We start from the raw sequence: 20,459 nt of genomic DNA, 5'->3' as shown, positions 1-20,459 counted from the left end.
ACTTTAACCGCCTGTGTTGCTTTATAGTCTTTGTGTCATTTCTTGTGGTCCTTTTATCAATTTCTCTTTTGTCTATCGTGTCTTTTATGTCTGGTTGACATCTTCATAGTTTTTTCTCCTGTCTCACCGTAGCTGATTACAGCCTGTTTGTAGCTGGTTTTGCCACTTTATGATTGTTTTTTGTTGTCACTTATGTGAAGGTTATTACATGAATCCTCCTGTTTGTAGCCACTTTGTCTGTCTACAGCTTTTGTCACAGTTCACGGTCCCTTTGTTGTTATTTTTCAGCATCTTGTGGCCATTTCTTGCACTCTGTAGTCATTCTGTCTCGATGTGGTGATTTCGTTGCTTTTTAGATTTTTGTGTATGGTTTTCTGTTTGGATGGGTGGTTTAGTCCATATGAAAATGACGCATCAATTTGTATCTCATTTATCTCTTTGTGATTGTTTTGTATGCCATTCGTGTCATTTTGGTCTCTTGGGAATGTTTTGCGGTACTTTATTATTGTTTTCTACCAATTCATAGTTGTTTTCTGTCTCTATAAAGGCCATTTGACTGTTGTTTAACCTCTACAGTATCTGTTTGTAGTTGTTTTGACTCTTTTTGGAGATATTTTATCTCCTTGTTTTAGTCTCTCAATGGATCTTGGCATCTCCATGTAGTTTTATTCTGGGTTTGTGTAGCTGTTTTTTTAAGCATCTCTATGGTTGTTTTATTTCCCTGTTTATCTGCCTTTTGTACCTACACAGTGTCTAGTTGTAGCAATTGTTAAAACCGCAGAGACTACCTTACTGTCTCTGCAGTTTTATTTCTTTCCTCTATGTTCATTTTCTCACTTTCTAGATTTCTTCATTTGTTTTATTATCTCTGTGTGTGTTTGTATCTTTTGTAACTACCTCTCGTCTCTTTGCAGTTCGTTTCTGTGTATTTTTAGTTGTTTTTTGCTGCTTGGTTGCTGTTTTTCACCTTTTTGTGGGTGTTTTCTGTCTATACGCAGGATTCTTCTCCTAGTTTGTCTCTCTTCTTTGAAACTGTGGCTCTTTTGTTTCTCTTAAGCCAGAAAAATGCAATATTTTGCATCCCTAGACAGTCCTTTGCATGTGGACCTTTAAAAATATGTCCTTTTCTGGTGTTAATGGATAAAAAGCCTGACTGTGATAAGTGCTTGAGTAAAACCAACAAGCCGAGGCTGTGGGAGGATGTGTGTGAAGCTGTCAGGCGGCCTGGTGCTCTTCGGTTCCTCTCTCTTAAACATTACTCACTCTGTATCTTTTAAAGAGCACACTGCAGTCAGCGTGGCTTCAAGCTGAGAACTGAGGCTTCTCCCCAGAGGACAAAGAGGCGCTGACACCAGATATATGTATATAACTCACTACTGACTACTCTCACCTTTGCCAACGCTTAAACTAGCCAAAGAAATTCTCGCACATCAGCATCTTCTCCTTTTCATTCTGAACATTCGCCCCCTCTCTGCTGTGGCGAAACAACTGAACGGCCCCTGTTAATCAGCCCTCCTTTCTCACTCTGCTTTCCCAGGACATTTGCCAAGGTTACTGAGATGGGAGGGGAGGAGGGAAAGGAGCTAACACAGAGAGAGAGGAACAGAGCAGGGGGTGAGCGACATGCAGAATATATGAGAAACCAGAGATGAGCAAGAGTTGACTGTGAGGTAAGCAGCCGCAGCAGTTTTGAGTTGCTGTGCGTGTGAGGAGGATTTTTGGATCCATCCCATTGCAGGCCAACCTTACATCTTTGGGCCGTGGGACAAGAAATTCTTCTGCTGCTGGACTGCCCGAGGAGTCAGCTGACAGGGTGGAACAAGAAGAAAGGAATGAGGAGGAGGAGGTAGGAAAGGAGGGTCCGCAATGCTCTTGAAGCAGCAGGAAGGGGGCTGGGCTTCTCTGACAATACACACTGTGGAAATGCTAACTTTGACCTGTGTACTGTGTGCTCAAGCTGCAGGGTTTATCAGCGGCCGCTCACAGGAGGACACAACCTGCATGGTGACTTTACTCTAAGCCGGCGATCATGATGCAGAGCGTACAAGATGAGCGGAGGGAGGAGAGGGAAAGAGGAGGAGGAAGAGGTGATGAAGAGATGTTAATCAAGACCAGAGGGGACCCAAAGATTAAGAATGGAGGCGCGGGAGCTGAAGAGGTGGAGAAGGAGTCTCTCATGATGGAGCTGACGAGGCTGGTTCAGAAGGTGGTGAAGGAGAGCAGCTGGTGGGAGAGGAGGGGGGTCGATTGCAGTATCCTGGCAGCAGCGTTCCTCTGTCTGCCACCTGGTGAGGCACAACTTCATAGATGTGATTGCACCTGCATAGATGAGTTATTGTTTTGGAGGGTTTTATCATTTAAGAGACAATTATTTGTGTCAGTTTGTGTTTCTGTAACCGACTCGACCAGAAGCTCAAAGCCTGGGAGGCCTGTTGTCATAGACAGTAAATAAAAGATGGCCATAGCAGCTGTGATGTCACCGATTGGTTTGTAAAGTTTCACATTAAACCCTCAAATTGGGCAGTTTAGCTATGCTGGAATTTGTTTGTTTGTTTGTTTTAGAGAGCAGAAGTGCTAAGTTTTCATTTTACCTGGTTAGCAAAGTGCGCTCACACAGACAAAGATTAAAATACTATAAGTTTGCTCACCCAACCTCAAGGGAAGAATTTTTGACTTTCTCTTATGGCTTGCTCTCTGACAATGCAAGGTGTAACATTAGCCGTGTAGAGTAATTGTACCGAAAATGCTTCAAAAGGAACCAACAGAACAAACAAAGTAGCTTAGAGGTTCGGTGTTTTTGACTTGAATGAGAGGGGGTGGAGCCTAGCAGACAGCTAGCAGCTACATTCACCTGTACGGGGATGTAGGCCTGCTACAAACTTAGTGTTAACAAAAACACGTAACTTTTTTATAGATCAGCCTGTAAACATGTTGGACATTTTAACTGTGAGGCGGTTGTGGAGACGGAATCACTTTTGGAGCCGGCCTCAAGTGGACATTACAGGTACTGCAGTTTTTGGGGACACTTCTGTGTTGCTTTAACATTTTAGTCCTGGACGTTGCTGCTTGTTTTTTACTTGGTTAACTTTTTTTGACAACTTCCCTAAACAATGCAGTTTTGCAGTTTCTCTGCTTTCAAGTCTGCGATTAACATCGGATAAAGTTTTTGAAGCTTTACCTAAAAATTCATCTGTCATATTTTGACATAAAGAAGGTAAAAACAGACTAGATACATTTTAATAATAGTGGGAAATGATTGTGAGAACAGTGCGCCATCATAATAGTAAAGTTCAGGTGTTTTGCTTAATTTTGTCTGTTATGAAAGTCATAGTTTTGAAAAGACTGGTCATAAAATAGCAGCAAACAGACGTAAATCACAAAAGTCACATTGATATCATGATGACTCAATATTTACAACTAAAACTGTCTCATTAGTTAATTTTTTATTTTCCAGAAACACACAGCTTAGCGTTTTCTCACCGTCACCCCTCAGTCTGGCTTTGCACATTCACGGAGTCTCATTTTATGTGGGTCACTGGTGGTCAGCTACTGACCTCATTTTGGACTGCTGTCTATTGTGACTCACGTCACTTGATCATTGGATCTGACAGCTTTAAGGTTCAGGCTTGATTCCAGACTCGTAGACGTGGCAGTAATTACCACGGATTAGTTCTGCAGCAGCAGCAGCAGGTCTTTGTAAAATATAAATCGTTGCCAGTATAATTCACATGTCGAAATGATTCAGAAGTAGATGTAGTTGCAGAATGAGGCGGAGGGGTTTTCCGTCACTGTGTAGCACCGAGCTCGTGACTTATCACCTCGAAATAGGCTGCTTTGAAATAGGAGGTGCGTCATATTAGCAGTTTTACTGAGTTAAAAAGGGAATGTGTCACCTAAACTCTGCTGTCAAAGGCAGCCAGAGAAGTATCAGCAGCTACAATGTCTCATGTCTCTAATTAGATGTAATCCATCCATGCTGTTATTTGTGACAAAAACAGAACTGACTTTAGTTTAGATTAGTGGATTTAAAGCTTCGTCTGGTGTTCATCATCAGCCTGCTTCTACTTTATGCAGACACTAAACTACAGTAAACAGTACACAGTGACAGTGTGTTACGACCCCCTCTGCTAGGCGTCAGGGAAGGAGTAACATACACAAGCCCCCAACACAAAGCCGAGTAAAGAAAAAGGTTTTAATTTCAAACTGAACAGAAAACCGACAGAGCTGTTCAACAGACCACTGGGCAAACAATTATTACATAAAGAACAAACAGTCAAGAGTAAAAGCTAAAGGTTAACTAAGGCTACGTTCACACTGCAGGTCTTGATGCTCAATTCCGATTTTTTGATGAAATCCGATTTTTTTGTCTGCTCGTTCACACTACAAATAAAATGTGACAGCAAACGCGCTCTAGTGTGAACGCTCAAAGCGGCCCGCATGCGCAAAAGAAGACGTCACACACAACGCGCTCTGTTTAGACCCAGAGCAAAGAGTATTGTTTGACTGATGGCCCTTAATATAAAGACTTCGGACTTCACGTTTCCCAATTTTTGCTTTAAGTTATTTTGTTATTTACATAATAATGTAAATAACCTAATAATTATCTTTATTGCTGTTTTAGAGGAGCGCTGCTTCAAAGGATAGTTGCAGATTTCTGTCAGAATCTGCAGATTATACAGTACAAATAAAATGTTCACGTTTCTCCAACGTTGTCTTCCCAACAGTTTCCAGGAAGTGTTCGTGATGTCTTCTCTGGCGCTGATAATTGGCTCTGTCTTGTGTCGGTGACGTAAAAGACGGATTTAATGCGACTCGACCATCAAACAGCAGTCGCTTTCTGGAACATCAGATATGTATCGGATTCAGTACCACATACGAAAGTGCCCCAGATCGGATTTGAAAATATCGGATTTGTGTCGTTCACACTGTCACACCATGATCGGATAGATGGGTCGCAGAGGGTCAAAAAATCGGATTTGATGCGCTTTCGCCTGCAGTGTGAACGTAGCCTAGGAGCAACACAGCAAACAGTTTCAACAAACAAAGTTCATGTGTAAGGCAACGAGGAAGACACTGCATGTCACTTCAGAGCAGCAGTTTCCCCTAGTGTGAAGGATCTTCAGCCTTTTATACTCCCAGGTGCAGACAATCAGCCAGTCAATTGGTCTTGGAGTGGTCATGGGATCTCCAGGCAGCCAATCATCCGCGAGGTCTGGCACACTGTGATTTGCATAAAAGGCGGCTGGCACAGGACTCCCAGCCAGCGTTGCCAACTTAGCGACTTTGTCGCTATATTTAGTGAGTTTTCAGACCCCCTTAGCGACTCGTTTTCTAAAAAGCGACTAGCGACAAATCTGGCGACTTTTTCTGGTGTTATTGGAGACTTATTTATGACGACTTTTTGACGTGAAAACGCGTATCGCTCTTACTCTCAACAAGCAGCGGTGCTGCCTTGGGCACCTCACCCGTGCCAAAGCGCTCACGGGCGGAGGATAGTCCTCCCCCAGCTGCTATCAGGGCAGGTGATGTTCACATCTGTGCGTCCTCCCGCACTGACTGTAACACAGTCAGTTCTTCTTTTACTCTTATGCTGTTTTGTGGATCACAAGGTTTAAAACTACTTATAAACACACACACACACACACAGTAACTCCACCAGAGTGCCAATTTCGGGTCACTTTTGCCGGTCCAAGCCTGGATAAAGGAGCAGGGTTGGAATTGTGACATTAAAAAAAACAATAATTGCTAAAATAAATTTAATTTGTAGTTCTAAATAAACTCTAAATGCATTTAGGACGTTTTTTACTCACTTTATGTCTCTTCCACGATGTTATTTCTCTCTCCAACAACGTAGGTTACAATTACATTAGCATGACAAATTATGCAAATTAGGCGATGATGTCATTTGGCGACTTCTAGCGACTTTTAGGACAGCCAATAGCGATTTTCCTTACTGAGGAGTTGGCAACACTGCTCCCAGCAGCCAGTCATCCACGAGTCCTGGGGTAGTCTCACTCTGTCCAAAGCCCACGGCTGTAACACAGTGGAAGGAAGCCAGTGTGATAACAGTGTCCGCCTCCAGACTGTCATCCTTTCACCCGAGCTTCCTGCCCATCATGCCGGCTTCACATCACATAGTTTGACTCATGGTAAATGTACGCATTTATTCTGATAGGTTTACTCTGATCATGTGACTCACCACTTGAGCCAAAGTGTAAAACCTTGACAGAGCAGGGAATAGTGAGCAGGTTCTATTTAAAAAGGGTCTCAGGTGCCAGCAAAGAAGGTATAAATTAGAATGTAATCCAACAGGCAGGTATCAAATTGATGTTTTAGTGATTCGACTCTGAGGGAGCTGGATCAGCAAGTGGGGGAATAGGTGGAGAGCGGGCAGGCAGGTGGAGTCCTGGTAAGTAGTTCCTCTGATTGCTGAGGTGGTGCAAAACGTTTCCAAGTGAACCACAGAACACAGATTTTACAAAGGCGGCCTGAACGTCACTACGCAGACAGAGACGGTGCTGTGACACCGCCTGTTGATATACTCCTGATAACTTCATTGCAAACAGGTGCAGCAGTGACTCACACCCAGAGGCTCTGCCCAGGGTGGAAAAACCCAACAAAGCCAAGCCGTCAACCCCACCTGAGAATAATGAACCAAAGCAGAAGAAAACCCAAACCAGTCATGCTGAACCGTAACAGGCAGCAAGGAAAACTTTAGAATCACAATTTATTATTGGTTACCTGTCCTGCTTTATTCAACAATGAAAACACAAAAGTAAATCTTTAAATAGTCGTCTGATGTCTTCCTGTTCATGGTGGCTATGAGAATGTTTGCTCACTGCAAACACTTCAGCTGTCTGCAATCAAAGGCTGAAAGAATGTGTGTGAGCGATAACTGATGTATGCAGTCAATGCAGCAGTAATGCAGTGTGTGTCCTGCTGCCAGGTTAAAGAGTCAGCATCTTTAGCATCTGTAGCATCTTCATTCCCTGCGTTCTGTCTTGCAGCCTTCCTGCTGCTGGGCTCCTCGAGGCTTCTGGGGTTTTCTGCGGGCGTCCTGCTGATGGGCGTGGCTCACGCTGTCATCACCATCAAGGGGACACATCTGGCGAGCCACGGGGCGCTGAGCGAGTCGCAGGCCTGGGGAAGGTTCTGGGCCGTCTTTTTCATCGAGGTGAGATGTGCAGAAATAAACTTGAAAGGCTGTCATTCAGTAGCTGCAGGCAAAGCTTCTGTATTCTCACACGCAGCTCTGTAGCTGTGCGCTCAGAGCAGCAGTTGGACATTTTGGGACATTTGTTTTTTCCCCGCTGAGGGTCATTATCACGAATATGAAGCTACAGCTGCTGTCTTGTACTGCACCAGGCTCCCAGTATAAGATAACGGATTATTTTAAATTCTGAATCATGCAAATCTACTCTAGTAGAATCTAAGAACAAATACAGTTGTGGGAAATAATGAATTGACAACAACCAAAGATCCATAAAAACATGTTTTTAATTGATTTGCATGTCATCGAACGACGCAAGTATTTGATCTCAGAGCAAAACATGACTTAGTACTTGGTGAAGACAGCTTTGTTGATGCTGGTCACCAGGTTTGTGCACATCTCAGGAGGGACTTTAGCCCACTGATGTGTGAATCCCTCTTGGCTGCCGCCTGTCATCTTGAAGCTTCAGCTCCCTCTGCAGATCCCTCTGTACCCTTAGCAGAAAAACAGCCCTAAAGCATAACGTTTCCACCTGATCCAACACATTTCTCATGATCATCCTCATGAGCAGCGACTGTTACCTCCTCACCAAGCTTCTTGCTGATGGTCTTGTCGGCCATCCCACCCTCGTCCAGCTCTACAATATTGTCCGTCTCTCTATTAAACATGAAACTACCATAAAAATTAGAGACTCTTCATCTCTTGATAAGTGAAATTCAGAAGGAGATCAAATAATAATTTCTCTTACTGTATGTAGAGCTAGAAATGAGAAGAAAACATCACCACTTAATTTCTAATGGTTGTTGTTACGGATTCAAATATTGGGGATGGATACAAGAGGAAAACCAAAAATAACCACACTGGTCCGGCCGGGTCAAGTCAAACGATGATTTAATGAATACACGCGTGGGAGATGGACACCATACAGCAGCCAGCATCAGATCTCGCCTCAGACACCACACAACAATTGTTTTATGAAAATCAGGGTATTAGAACGCCCCCTCATGCGTACAGGTGGTACAATACAGTCAATATTGACAACTTTTGACACAGCAAAGGAACACTCTCTTCGTCTCGAGGACAGACACTGGCTCCCACTTATCTCAGAGCCAACGGTCCCTTATGGAGACACAACACTACAGCTGCAAGGTTTTGCAAATTATCAAGTTGACCTGTGTATAATACGCTGAGTCAGGCATGCAATATTAAATGAATGTTGGTTTAATTAACTACCACTACTTAAAAATTTAATGAAAAGATATAACTAAATAAAAATCACAAAGAATCACATAATATCAGTGTTATGTAAGCGCGTGCGACCTCCTGGGCCCAAAGTCATCCCACACCATGGATCAGCCAGTCATAACGCTGACTGAAGTTTTTGACCTTTATTAACTCGGGCACAACTCTATAATGAGTAGGGATGGGTACCGGTATCCGGTGCCATCATGGCACCGGTTCTGACATAAACGGTAGTAACCAGACCGAAAAGCAGCGCGCATTTCGGTGCTTTATTTCGGTGCTTTTTTTTCCTGAGCTGTGATACACTTTCTTCTTCCTTACATTTCTATTGGCGGTTGGCAAACAACTGAAAGGTGCATTACCGCCACCAACTGGTATGGAATGATACACTTTAGATTCTAGCCAATCATTTTACGTTTCGAGGATAGTAGGCGGGTCCAGGTACGTACGTTCTTTTAGAGCAGAGCTACAGATTAAAAATGCCCAAGGCAAAGCGGTCAAAAGTCTGGCTGTACTTCACAGCAAAAGATGCAAACTCAGCAGCCTGCAACAAGTGCTTTAAGCTGATACTGTCAAAGGAGGTCACACTTTAAATCCGATGAACCTAGCCCTGCCAGTGTAGCAGAAATGATGATGGCAGCAGCAGCCGTTCTTCTCTGCGTGAGTAGCTTAATGTTGTTCGTGTGTAATTTACGTTGAGTAAGCTAACCGCGTTATTAAATTAATGCATGTAACGTGAACTAGCAAACACCATCATAGCTACATGCGGCTGTCTTCTTGTTTGATGGCAGATACTCCCTTCACCCTGGCCAAAAAGGCTAAAATGACCGAAGAAAAAGTGGAAAACAGCTAAACATGAGAGGTTTTTGGACAAAGTTTGTGTTTTTTCCATTGTTTAAGCTGCTTCCAGCCCAGAGTGATACCATATATGCCCTATACCTGCAGAAAAGACTAACATTGTTATCTTTTTACAAAAAAACAGCTGAACATGAGAGGTTTTTGGACCAATTTTGTGTTTTCCATTCTTTAAGCACCGGTTTGGGCACCGTTTAAGCACCGGCACCGTTTCAAAAGTACCGGTTTGGCACCGGTATCGGATAAAACCTAAACGATACCCATCCCTAATAATGAGCAACAAACTGCAATATGTATAAGGTGATCATGTTTACACCTGCAATGAGCGATAATATGATTATTCTGACACCTGTAAGTAGAAGATTAACACCAGGTTATAGCAATCACTGTAATACAAATGTTAATGTAATGTCAATAGCTTCAATCAATGTTTAATGCAATGCTTGCTAAATGATTCTGATATAATAATGATGCTGATGCAAAAATAAAAGTAAAACACACCCTTTTCACCCGACATTGTGTTATTCCAAGAAACTATGTAACAGTAAATAATTGCATCATTTTAAATGGATACAGCTCTGAATCACACCCTCCTCATTTGGTGATTTACAACAGATTCATCAGATTAGGATTTCATGACTCTGTTTTTCCAGGACTTTTATGGCTGGATGAATGTAACGATACACACACTGAGCTGATAGCAGCTCTGTCACAATACGGCTGTGTGCAGGCAAGAGTAGGACCCAAACGCAAACTCGCAGAGACAAAAAGTAAACTCAAAAAACAGCTTTATTGCTGGCTTGGAGTGGGACACGAAAAACAATAGAAAACTAAACTGGGAAAACTGAAGCACAACGAGCCACAGGGGAAAAATCACACAGCTATGAGGGAGGACGCAACACTGACAAAGAGAAACATGGGGCTTAAATACACTGAGGGATAACGAGGGGGAATGAGCCACAGGAGGAGAGCACAGCTGGGAGTAATTAGGCAGGACGAGACAAGGGAAGCAAAACTAGAAACATTAACATAGGACAGAAAGTAAAACAGGAAACACACTGATGGAACTCAAGACATGTAAACTTAACAGACTGGGGAGACAGAACATAGGAACCTGAAACATGGACCAGAAAGGCACAGTAGACACAACATGAACATAACAACGCCACAGGGGAAGAGTAAAACAAAATGCAGGAACACAGGACCTCTTTCAAAATAAAATGGGAAACATAATGAAACGCAAACATGACAACATAAGAAACACAGACATGAAGCACATGAAGGACAAGGGAGACTTAACAGGGGTTGGATACACAAGGGGAATCTAATAAACAAATGAACTTAGATAACCTAATGAACAAAATAAACTCAAACTTAAAACGCTGGGTCAAAAGACCCAGGATCATGACAAGCGCTCTGATTTCACCAGAGCTGCCAAAACCTTCACAGGCTTCATTCTGAAGAGCCTCTGTGAAATTCATTAAAAAATGTTTTTCTTTACACATTTTAAAAACATTGAACATAAATAGTTCACTAGTCTTTACAGCGCGTTGTTGCATACATCTCTGAGTGCCTGTGCAGCAGAGTCCAATATCTTCCCCGTCTGGTGTGTATTTCTGTGCACTCTTCATCTCCACATGGACACACACCTTGTTTTATTTAGGATTTAGCGGGTTAGCCATCACTGATCGCAGGAAACACCACTGGTGTAATTAATGTTGCTGTAGCATCTGACTTAATTACAAGCTAAACTCCCCCAAACTGCTGTTTTTACCATGCTGCAGGGTTTGACAGGGAAACACTGCAACACACGTATACATGTACCTAAATAAAAGTCATTATGAAGGTGGTGAAGCAGGCAGTTGATATTCAGTTATTCTGAATATCCCACTGCTGTTGTTGTTGTTGTTGTTGTTGTGGGTGCTTATCAGCCAGTATATGCATGAGTGTATGATGATTTATGGTGTATTTGGTCCTTTATACTAGCTGCTGTAAGACTTTATGATTTTTAATGATTTTCACCACAGGTTTGCATTTGTTGTTAGTTCTGTATTTAATTTAAACTTTATTAGGAATTAAGGCAAGTTTATTTGTATAACACACAATTCAACAGCAAGGTGATTCAAAGTGCTTTACAGAGACATTAGAAACAAAAACAAATAAAAAGCATGATTTAAAATTGATTAAAACAAGCAAACTAACTAATTAACAAACAAAACAGTATATAAAATCAAAACAGATAAAATCAGTAGTTAAAATCTAAGTTTTGAAATTTAAGCTTAAAAGTGTGGATTTGGTGCTTTATTCAAATGCAGCTGAGAATAAGTGAGTCTTCAACCTGGATTTAAATAAAGTGAGTGTTTCAGCTGATCTGAGGCTGATTAATATTGTTTTGCTGTATCGGGTGTGGGGTGTGTGTGTGTATTAAGGCTGTCATGGCAATGCCATTAACGGCACAGGATTATTAAAGGATCTAAACATCTGTTTGCTGAGTTTGTGCAGCTGCTACTTTAGCTAGGTCTCTCTCAGTCTTTGAGTCGCAACATTAGCTTTTGGTCATAACTTCAAGTTATCAGCTAACACTATTACGCCTATTTAGCAAGCTGCATCAATACAATCTACAGCTGCAATGCACGGACACATATAGCTGCTATTAGTGTATTAAATAAGCAACAGACTGATTGGAGCACAAATGTCTTGGACCTCCTGTGTTAGGCACACAAAGCATGTTTATTCCTTCAACCCCAAAGGTTACAACCTGCTATAAACAGCAATGTCTGCAAGAGTGAATGAAGCAATGCGCATTATAAATGATATGATTAATAAGCTTTAATGACCTTTGGTTGATTATTAATTGCTAAGAATATCCAAATCTCTTCTGACCTTTGCCCTTTCCAGCTGTTAGCGGAGCTTGATGATGTTCATCGACTGTTTCATGTGCTCCATCATTGCTGGTTTATTGAAAACATCCACTTGTTCTTCATCCCCTCAGATCTGTGGCTCATTCTCGGCACGAGCCGGGATTCAGGGCCACATTAAGATGCATCACGCTCACACTAATGTCATTGGACTGGGTGACTCCAGCGTGTGGAAGGTGCCCTTCCTACCTCGCATCATCTACCTGTTCGTAGCCCCCCTGGCCGTGCCGATCATCACTCCGCTTGTTGCGCTCGGTAAGAGGTGCCAGAGGACCAAAGATGAGCCGTGTTTGCTTCAAGGTTAAACGTGAAACTCAGCATAAAGTTGAGACACTTTTTAAACCTTGCGACCCTCCTCGAGTCTCTGTCGTACTTGTCTGTGCCACTGCAGTGCGACTTTACTCTCATGCACACTCTCATGGTTTTGCAGCTCAGCTCAAAGGACAATCTTTGGCCCACATCCTCAGGACCATCCTGATGGTAACCCTGGGCCTGTATTCACAGTACTGGCTGCTCATCAATGTCTCCGGGTTCACGTCGCCTCACGGGGCCTTGCTGTGCATGCTCGTGTGCAGGGCGATGTTCTCCGTGCCGTATATCCACGTCAACATCTTCCAGGTGAGAACACGGTGTCTGTAGCTGAGAATTCAGCCAGCTGACACCTATAAGACACAGTTACAGTGAATTTAGTTTGTGACGTCTTGTATTTCATATTCAGCTCAAAATGATGTCATTTTGTAGCTAAACTATTCAGATAGCTGTGAAGCTCTGATGTATGTAGTTTTAATTGGATTATGTTGGTGTCCAATTAGTTTCCACCTAGTTTTATATAAAATTTTCAAGTCTTTGAACATTTAGAGAGCAGTAAGATGACAGATATTAAAATAATCGCCAAGCTTTTAATGATCCTCCTTCTGAATATCAAGATCAGTAAAAATGACTCAAAGTGGCTGACTGGGACCATAATCTCATCAAGAAAATGTCTAAGCGATTGTCCAAGTCCCTGACCGATTTCCCCCTGCAGGAAAAAAGTGTATACCTCATCTGGGTGTCAAGAATGCCCTTGTGACTGCTTTCACAGCATATTGCTGTGCTGATCATTTGAATTGAAGTGACACTCTGCCAGTAATCTCTGCAGTAGCTAAACTGTGAGAACAACCTAAAAATGCAGGTTTTCCTTCAAAGTAAAAGTTGTGCCTTTTGAAACGGTTGGCTGAGGTGCAGCTTTTACTTTTTCAAGATTTGCCACCACTGGAATACCAGCAATACCACTTAATCTAGCAACAACCAGCTTCCAGGAACTGCTGCCACACAAACGGTGGCCCTGTCATGCCCAATGTGTAATAAAACTGTTGAAAAAGGTGCGTTTGAGAAACCTCACTAGTGTCGAATATTGCTGCCTAGTGGTCATTAAAAAGAAAGCACACACGTCTGTTACCCAGGTTTTGTTAATGGCATTTCAGATGTTCCTACTTCCAGTTAGATTCTGGATTTGTAACATAACTGATAGAAGCACTAGATCCAAAATAAAACAAGAATTATGCATTTTTTTTAAAATTATTTTTTTAAATAGTGTTTTTAAATGGCCACATTTTAGAGAACTTTAGATGATTATGAATAGATACATGTATCTCATCAGTATCCATTGATAGCCACACCACATACCTTTATACTCTTTGGTCTTGAATTGGGGAAAACATAAGTAATTTATACACATGTATTCGCAGTGTTGGGAAGGTTACTTTTAAAATGTATTCCATTACAGATTACAGATTACATGCCCCAAAATGTATTCTGTAACGTATTCCATTAAGTTACTCAATGAGAGTAACGTATTCTGAATACTTTGGATTACTTAATATATTATCATGCTGTTTACAACTACATGAATGTACTATTGCTGTGATTTATTACTGTTACTGAAGGTCCGCGGCTCCGAACCGTAGTAAAGGGACCTCTGACTAATACGGTGGGTTCTGTGTCGGCTCGTAGCCGAAAACTAGCTTTACTTTGTTGTCTGGGTCAACTTTGCTAGCAGAGACAGAAAGAGGCGTTGAAAGGCTGCTCCAACAGAACTTATTGTTTTTGGAGGAAAACACGAACACGGTGTACAGTCGAGTCTTAATAGCTTACTTACAACTGGGCTCGTCAGGCTCTCTTCTTGGCTGCAGTGGTTATTATTATATTTACATGCTTCCAGCTCCCGTTTTTGCTCGATGACAGCTCGTACTTTTCCTTTTTCTCCCTCCCTCGCTCACAGACACATAACGTGTACGGCAGTCCATTCTCCCTGCAGCACGGACTACACTGCCCATGATGCTACATTCTTTAGAGCTATACCTGTAGCATTCTGCCTATTAGCTTAGCACAACAACAACAAAAAGGCCTCTTCACCCAGGAAACACAAAGAGAGAGAGCGTCACCCTGTAACCATGGCAACCGTAACGCTGCCGCCTGGAACAACAGAACGTAGCTGTCAAACAAAACCCAAACAGGCCTGACCCGCCACAATATGAAACAGGGAAGTACCGCCGTGTAATCCATTTATTTCAACAAAGTAACTGTATTCTAAATACCACCTTTTTAAACGGTAACTGTAACGGAATACAGTTACTCATATTTTGTATTTTAAATACGTAACGGCGGTACATGTATTCCGTTACTCCCCAACACTGTGTATTCGTCACTTCTCACAGATTTCTGTGTGCTCGGTTCATGTGAAATGATTATAAGGGTGTTTTTTGTAACAGGGTCTTTTGAGGAGCTTGAATGCAGCATTGTGTTCTCGGAGCAGGCAGTGAACTAAAGGGATAAAAAGAAACAATTCATGCATGATTTTCCCAGATGGATTCCTGCAGGTCATTGTGTATTGTTCGGATCAAAGCGTGTGAAGGTGGATTAGAAAACACAGGTTCTTGAAGAGAAGTCGGCAGCGTAACAGTGGAAAGTGTTTGTTCTTGCTGGGGGGTTCGGATTGAAAATCTGTCCTCCCAGCTCTCCTGGGGTGTTGCTGGCCGACGTCCAACACTAACCTCCACCTCCACCCTGCTGAACTCCATGATCCCTGTCTGACGATAATCTTTGAGACTACACAGCAATTACACTAAACACTTTGTGTTGTAATGCAACCATCACACCCCTACCAGCAGTCTGAAATGCTGGTAGGGGTGTGCATGGATCGATGCTTTGTGTTGTTCGTGCCAAATTCGAGCCCTACCATCCAAATATCGCAGCAAAAATCGAGACTCATGAGACCAGGCGACGTATTTCCTTCTGTTGTCCAGTGTTGGGAAGCTTGTGTGATTTGCAGCTTCAGTTTCCTGTTCTTAGCTGACATGTCTCCGTGCCTAAATTTCAGTTCAATTACAGTTCCAGGTCTTTTATTACTGACGAAAAAGAAATTAGGATTGACCCGTAGCTAAACAGCTGTACCTGTTAACATGGCTGGCAAGAGTACAATAGGCCACATAACTGTTTCTAATTGCAGCATATCGGTCTGCCGATGTTTTCTCCAACTCGTCGACCAAAGAGGATCCACCAGATGACCCACGGAGTCCTGAACCTGCCGCGAAACCCTCTGCTGGACCGGATCTTTGGACACTCGCTAATCAACTGTCACGTGGAGCACCATCTCTTCCCCTTTCTGTCAGACAACATGTGTTTAAAGGTGGGACATCACAGATGAATATATTTACCTGCTTGTTGCAGAACTGTTGGATTCTTCTGCAGAGCAAAGGGCACAAACAAAACGAGAGCACACAGTTTAAAAAGTGACCATCGCAGAACTTTGGATAATTATTAAATTGCTAAATGTATTTACTAGGGGTGCAACGATACTCGTATCGATATTGAACCGTTCGATACAGTGCTTTCGGTTCGGTATGCATATGTATCGAACAATACAACATTTTTAATTTATTTTATCAACTTTCCTTCTGACGGTGCTGTCTGTGTTGAGCGCTCAGTGGATCTGCGCTTGACAGTGCAGCCTAAGCAGAGTAGTCGAACACAGATTCACTGAGCGCAGGGCAAGCTAGCGAGACAGAAGTTAAGCTCTCCTTGCAACATGGCAAATTGAACCTCCCCCACCCTCATTCAGATCTGGCGTTTGGAACTATTTTGGTTTTCATGTGATGTATGACCCTGAAGGTAAGCGTGTCATGGACTAAAGTAAAACAGTATGTTGGATGTGCCACGCAATGCTCAATTACATGGGTGGGAACTAGTGCATTAGCGCAGTTAGAACGTGTTGGCTGTCCAGCCCCACACACGGGGCAATCCGCGGTAGCTCGTTAACGGAGATTTGCCGTGTTGTGGCGTTAACCTCATTTCAGATTAACGCTGACAGCACTAGTGGGAACACAACGAATATGACTGCACATTTACGCCGACATCATCCTAGTGCAAAGACAAGTGGAAGCAGACAAAAACAACAAGCAGGCATGCTACAAACTTTACCGGAGTCAGCGGTTAGCACATGATTCTCCTTATGGGGACCTGATATGTTTAATATGCTGCTGAGAATATAGCCCAGAAGAAGCGTATATTATAGCTTTTATTTTGGAAAGAGCCATTCCTCTGTAATAAACTCTCTTTTCCAAAGATGAGTGATTCCTCAATCAGATACAGGGCTCGCAAAATCGCTAGCCCGACGTCCCGGGGCTAGCGATTTTTCCAGTCGGGCTGCCCTGCCCTGCCCGTTGGCCTATCGTAGGAAGGAAAAATATATGTCAATGCTTTTGCATTCTTTCGGAAATGTAGCTGGGTAATTATGTCATTGGCATCGGTGAGCCACTGTGAATATGTGACATATTGAAATCGCGTTTGAATTTGCGCTTGTTTTTTGCTTTCACTTTGCAATCGCGCGAACTGTGTATAGAGAGCGACAGTACTGATGGTGAAAAATGATAATTTGCGCACCAATTCCTCTGACATCATCTTATCAATCGTTAGCTTACTATGCAAACATGACAAGTGAAATCTCCCGCAGCTTAAACATGTGAGAGGTTGATCGCGCAGAGAATCGCTGAGCGTTAAGTGAGTGCGTGTGTAAAAGCAGCAGGATACATATTTTAGTTCTGCTGAGACAAATAAGACAGGTCAGGGTGAAGAAGTGACAGCCAAAGAAAAGCTTACCACAAAACGGAAACTTTATGACAAATCAGACTATAAGGCAAAAAGAAAGTGCAGCTTTATGGTTTCATGGACAAAATAATTTCTGTGGCTGCAATATGACGAGCTAAATAACCAGGGCTGCACATAAGTGGTCCGCAGGTGCGTATTCGCTGTCAAAATAAAAAACGCGCACAAGATAAGAAGTTGCAACGCGTGTTTGCATACATAAGATTTTCTGGAGGAGGACAGACATTTGTTTAGAACTCTTAAAGATGTCGAAGAAGCTCCTTTAAGCAGTTACTGTGATGTTCCTCCACCTCCAAAGAAATGTCAGAAGGAGTCCAAACCACAAAAGAAGCACGTATTCTCGGACAAGTGGTTGCAGGAGGTGAGCTGGCTTCAAACAAATGATGAACGCACAGAGATGTGGTGCAGAATGTGCTGTGAAAATTTAATAAATGACAAATTAATAAAAAGGCATGAACATTTTTTTGTATCGAAAAAATATCGAACCGTGACACCAAAGTATCGAACCGAACCGAACCGTGAATTTTGTGTATCGTTGCACCCCTAGTATTTACGTATTTCCCACTATGGTTACTTTGTTCCTCTTGTGCAGGTGAAACCTGTTGTGTCCAAATACCTGACTGAAAAGCAGCTGCCATATCAGGAGGACACCTACTTGTCCCGCCTGCACCTGTTCTTCCACAAATACCAGGAACTGATGGTGTTTGCCCCACCCATCACAGAGCTGGTGGGGGTGCAGTGACGGAGGGAGGGCGAGCAGAAGAAAAAACCTGTTGGGACTAATGACCTCAGCCGCTCAAAAGCACAAGTATTTCTGCTGCCGCAGTTTGAACCTCTAACACACGGAATAGGTCCTGAATCGATGCGCAGTTTCTAATCGTAGGAAATTAACCCCACGTCTTAACGATCATATCAACCGAATGAATATCCGACACCTTTAGAGCTCATTTAACACAAAGAAGAATCAAACACTGACCTGACTGTAGACACTGGGAGCTGAATTAAACAAAGCTGTCCAGCTGACCTGGGGCCTGCCTCATGAACAAATACAACAAAGTGAGCATTGTATGAAGAAATGGTAGAGCCCTGCTTTGAAAATCTGAGAAAACCCGAGCACTTTGGCTAGATATAACCAAAATAAGTTTCCAAAAGTAGAATAGAGGACAATACTACTTTTGGGAACATCAATGGAGGGGTGACGACCATTTGTGTTTTTAAAAAAAGAAATAACATAAAATGTTTAAACTGAGGTTTAATCTGCACCACATTTACTCTAATGTTTAGGCTATTTAACCAAGTGTGCAGCTCCTTGCTGTAAAAGACACCCCAAGGGGAGCAGAAGCAAAAGAAAAAGTCATAAAAATACAACCAGTTTAATAAGGGGTGGAGGTGTGGTCTGATACTGTGGGAATGTCTTTGTGTGCAACAGGATGACAGAGTCAGAACAAAATCATTGACAGATTACTGCAAACGCCTCATCTCTTAGTACTTTCACTGGTACACTTCTATTAGGTGTAAAGGAGACAGGTGTAGTTACGTTGCATTTGGGTGCAGCGGCCTCGGGACAAATAAATCAAGACTTTTTGTCAAATCTGTAAAGAGCGTTCAGCAGAAACTGTTGAATAAGTTTCTTTTTACCTACAGGACATCAGTGAATTCAACCCAGGCTGTTCAGAAATGGTGCTTAAACCCGTAAAGTTTTGCTCACAGAGCACTTGACCCGACACTGCAGGGAAATCTGAACTTGATAAGCTAACTTAGCCAGAGGAGGAATTCATTCATAATCTGTCTGCATCATGAGGCAGGCCTCTGATCTCATCCACTGACCGATGGCAGAAATAATGACAATGATTATTTTTTAATTTTTTAAAGAGCATCTGTAGCTCCTGGACTTGAGGTCAGGGATGTAATTGTGCGTGCGTGTGCGTGTGTTTCACATAATAAATTCTAACATGAAGTTACTGAAATAAAAATCTTGCTATTGCTTTTTATTCCTGTAAACGAATGAGCTGCCTGTCACCCCTGCTGTTGCTCTCCTGTTTAACACTCGGGCTGTAAATGGGGAGAAAATGTGACTTAAAAATAGACAAATAAAGGCTTTGTTTCATACTCTGACACAGAGAACACCTTAAGCAACTGTTTGAGACACTTAAAGTGTAGCAGAAGCAATCAGCCAGCCCAATATTCAGTTTTAGTAAACTCTTAAAAAATGTGCATTTATTCAGAGATACTCTGGAACATGTTTTATCTCTGCGCTCTGATCATAAGGTAAGCATTTGCAGGTAAATGAAAAGGATTTTATTCAAAGCAGCATTCAGGAAAGCCTGGAACTTTATGAGAGATGTGGGACATCCCAGAGTGCTGCCCCTCAGAAGAGAAGCTGATACACGAGTACACAGAACAACAGAAATCCATTAGTGCAATAAATAAAACATTATCTGATGAAAAAAGAAAGGAGAAAGGGGTACACAGCTGTAACAATACAGCCCTGTTAAAAGGCTTATTTATCGTAGCTGAGGCTTCCCCGAGCGACTATAGAGTGCTTTTTATAGGTAGATACAGAGCCGGTAAAAGGGATCTTAAAATATCCAGATTTCAGAGGTTACTCAAAAGCAAATATACAAAGTTGAGTTTGTAGCTGCTTCTTAGAGGTCACCTTAAAATCCATGCATTCTCCAAGTCAGAGTCTGGGGATGCTGTTCCATCGTGTCAGTACCTGGTAGCAAACCTGTCACACCATGATGTGAAGAGCCGATGTTTAAATGATGCAGGATGCTGATGAGCAAGTGCCTCTCATTCTGATTGGCCCTTGAGGCAGTCAACTCAGGACACAGATTGTTCAGCATGTGTGGGATACTGCCATAAAAATTCATCCAGCAATGATAGAAATCATTTTAAATGCAAGATAAAATCATTTAAGATGAGATAAATCATACTGGAATATGACCTTTCCTTTCAGTATTTTTGTTTTCTTTACATGCCATTTCATTTAATTAAAAACAATTGTGAATGCCAAACTGTTTTCTTGGACAGGTTTTTGATAAATATCACGTTAATATCACAGCACTGTCACCGAGACACAGGAGAATCTG

The 20,459-nt window shown here is 42.3% G+C and overlaps 1 protein-coding gene across 1 annotated transcript; it reads left to right on the top strand.

Moving 5' to 3' along the window:
* The first annotated feature begins 1,652 nt into the window (after positions 1–1,652).
* fads6 (fatty acid desaturase 6) lies at positions 1,653–19,821 on the top strand. Its single transcript, XM_085170526.1, has 7 exons — positions 1,653–1,846; positions 1,958–2,288; positions 7,008–7,174; positions 12,300–12,480; positions 12,656–12,843; positions 15,713–15,892; positions 17,960–19,821. Exons 2-7 carry the CDS (start codon positions 2,030–2,032, stop codon positions 18,107–18,109), a joined length of 1,125 nt encoding a protein of 374 aa, XP_085026652.1. The 5' UTR covers positions 1,653–1,846; positions 1,958–2,029; the 3' UTR covers positions 18,110–19,821.
* The last annotated feature ends 638 nt before the right edge of the window (positions 19,822–20,459 follow it).

Source organism: Neolamprologus multifasciatus, chromosome 8 (assembly GCF_963576455.1).
Source record: "Neolamprologus multifasciatus chromosome 8, fNeoMul1.2, whole genome shotgun sequence".
Classification (NCBI taxonomy): Eukaryota; Metazoa; Chordata; class Actinopteri; order Cichliformes; family Cichlidae; genus Neolamprologus; species Neolamprologus multifasciatus.
The sequence above is the reverse complement of the archived record's forward strand: the minus strand, read 5'-3'. Positions and strand labels throughout refer to the sequence as shown.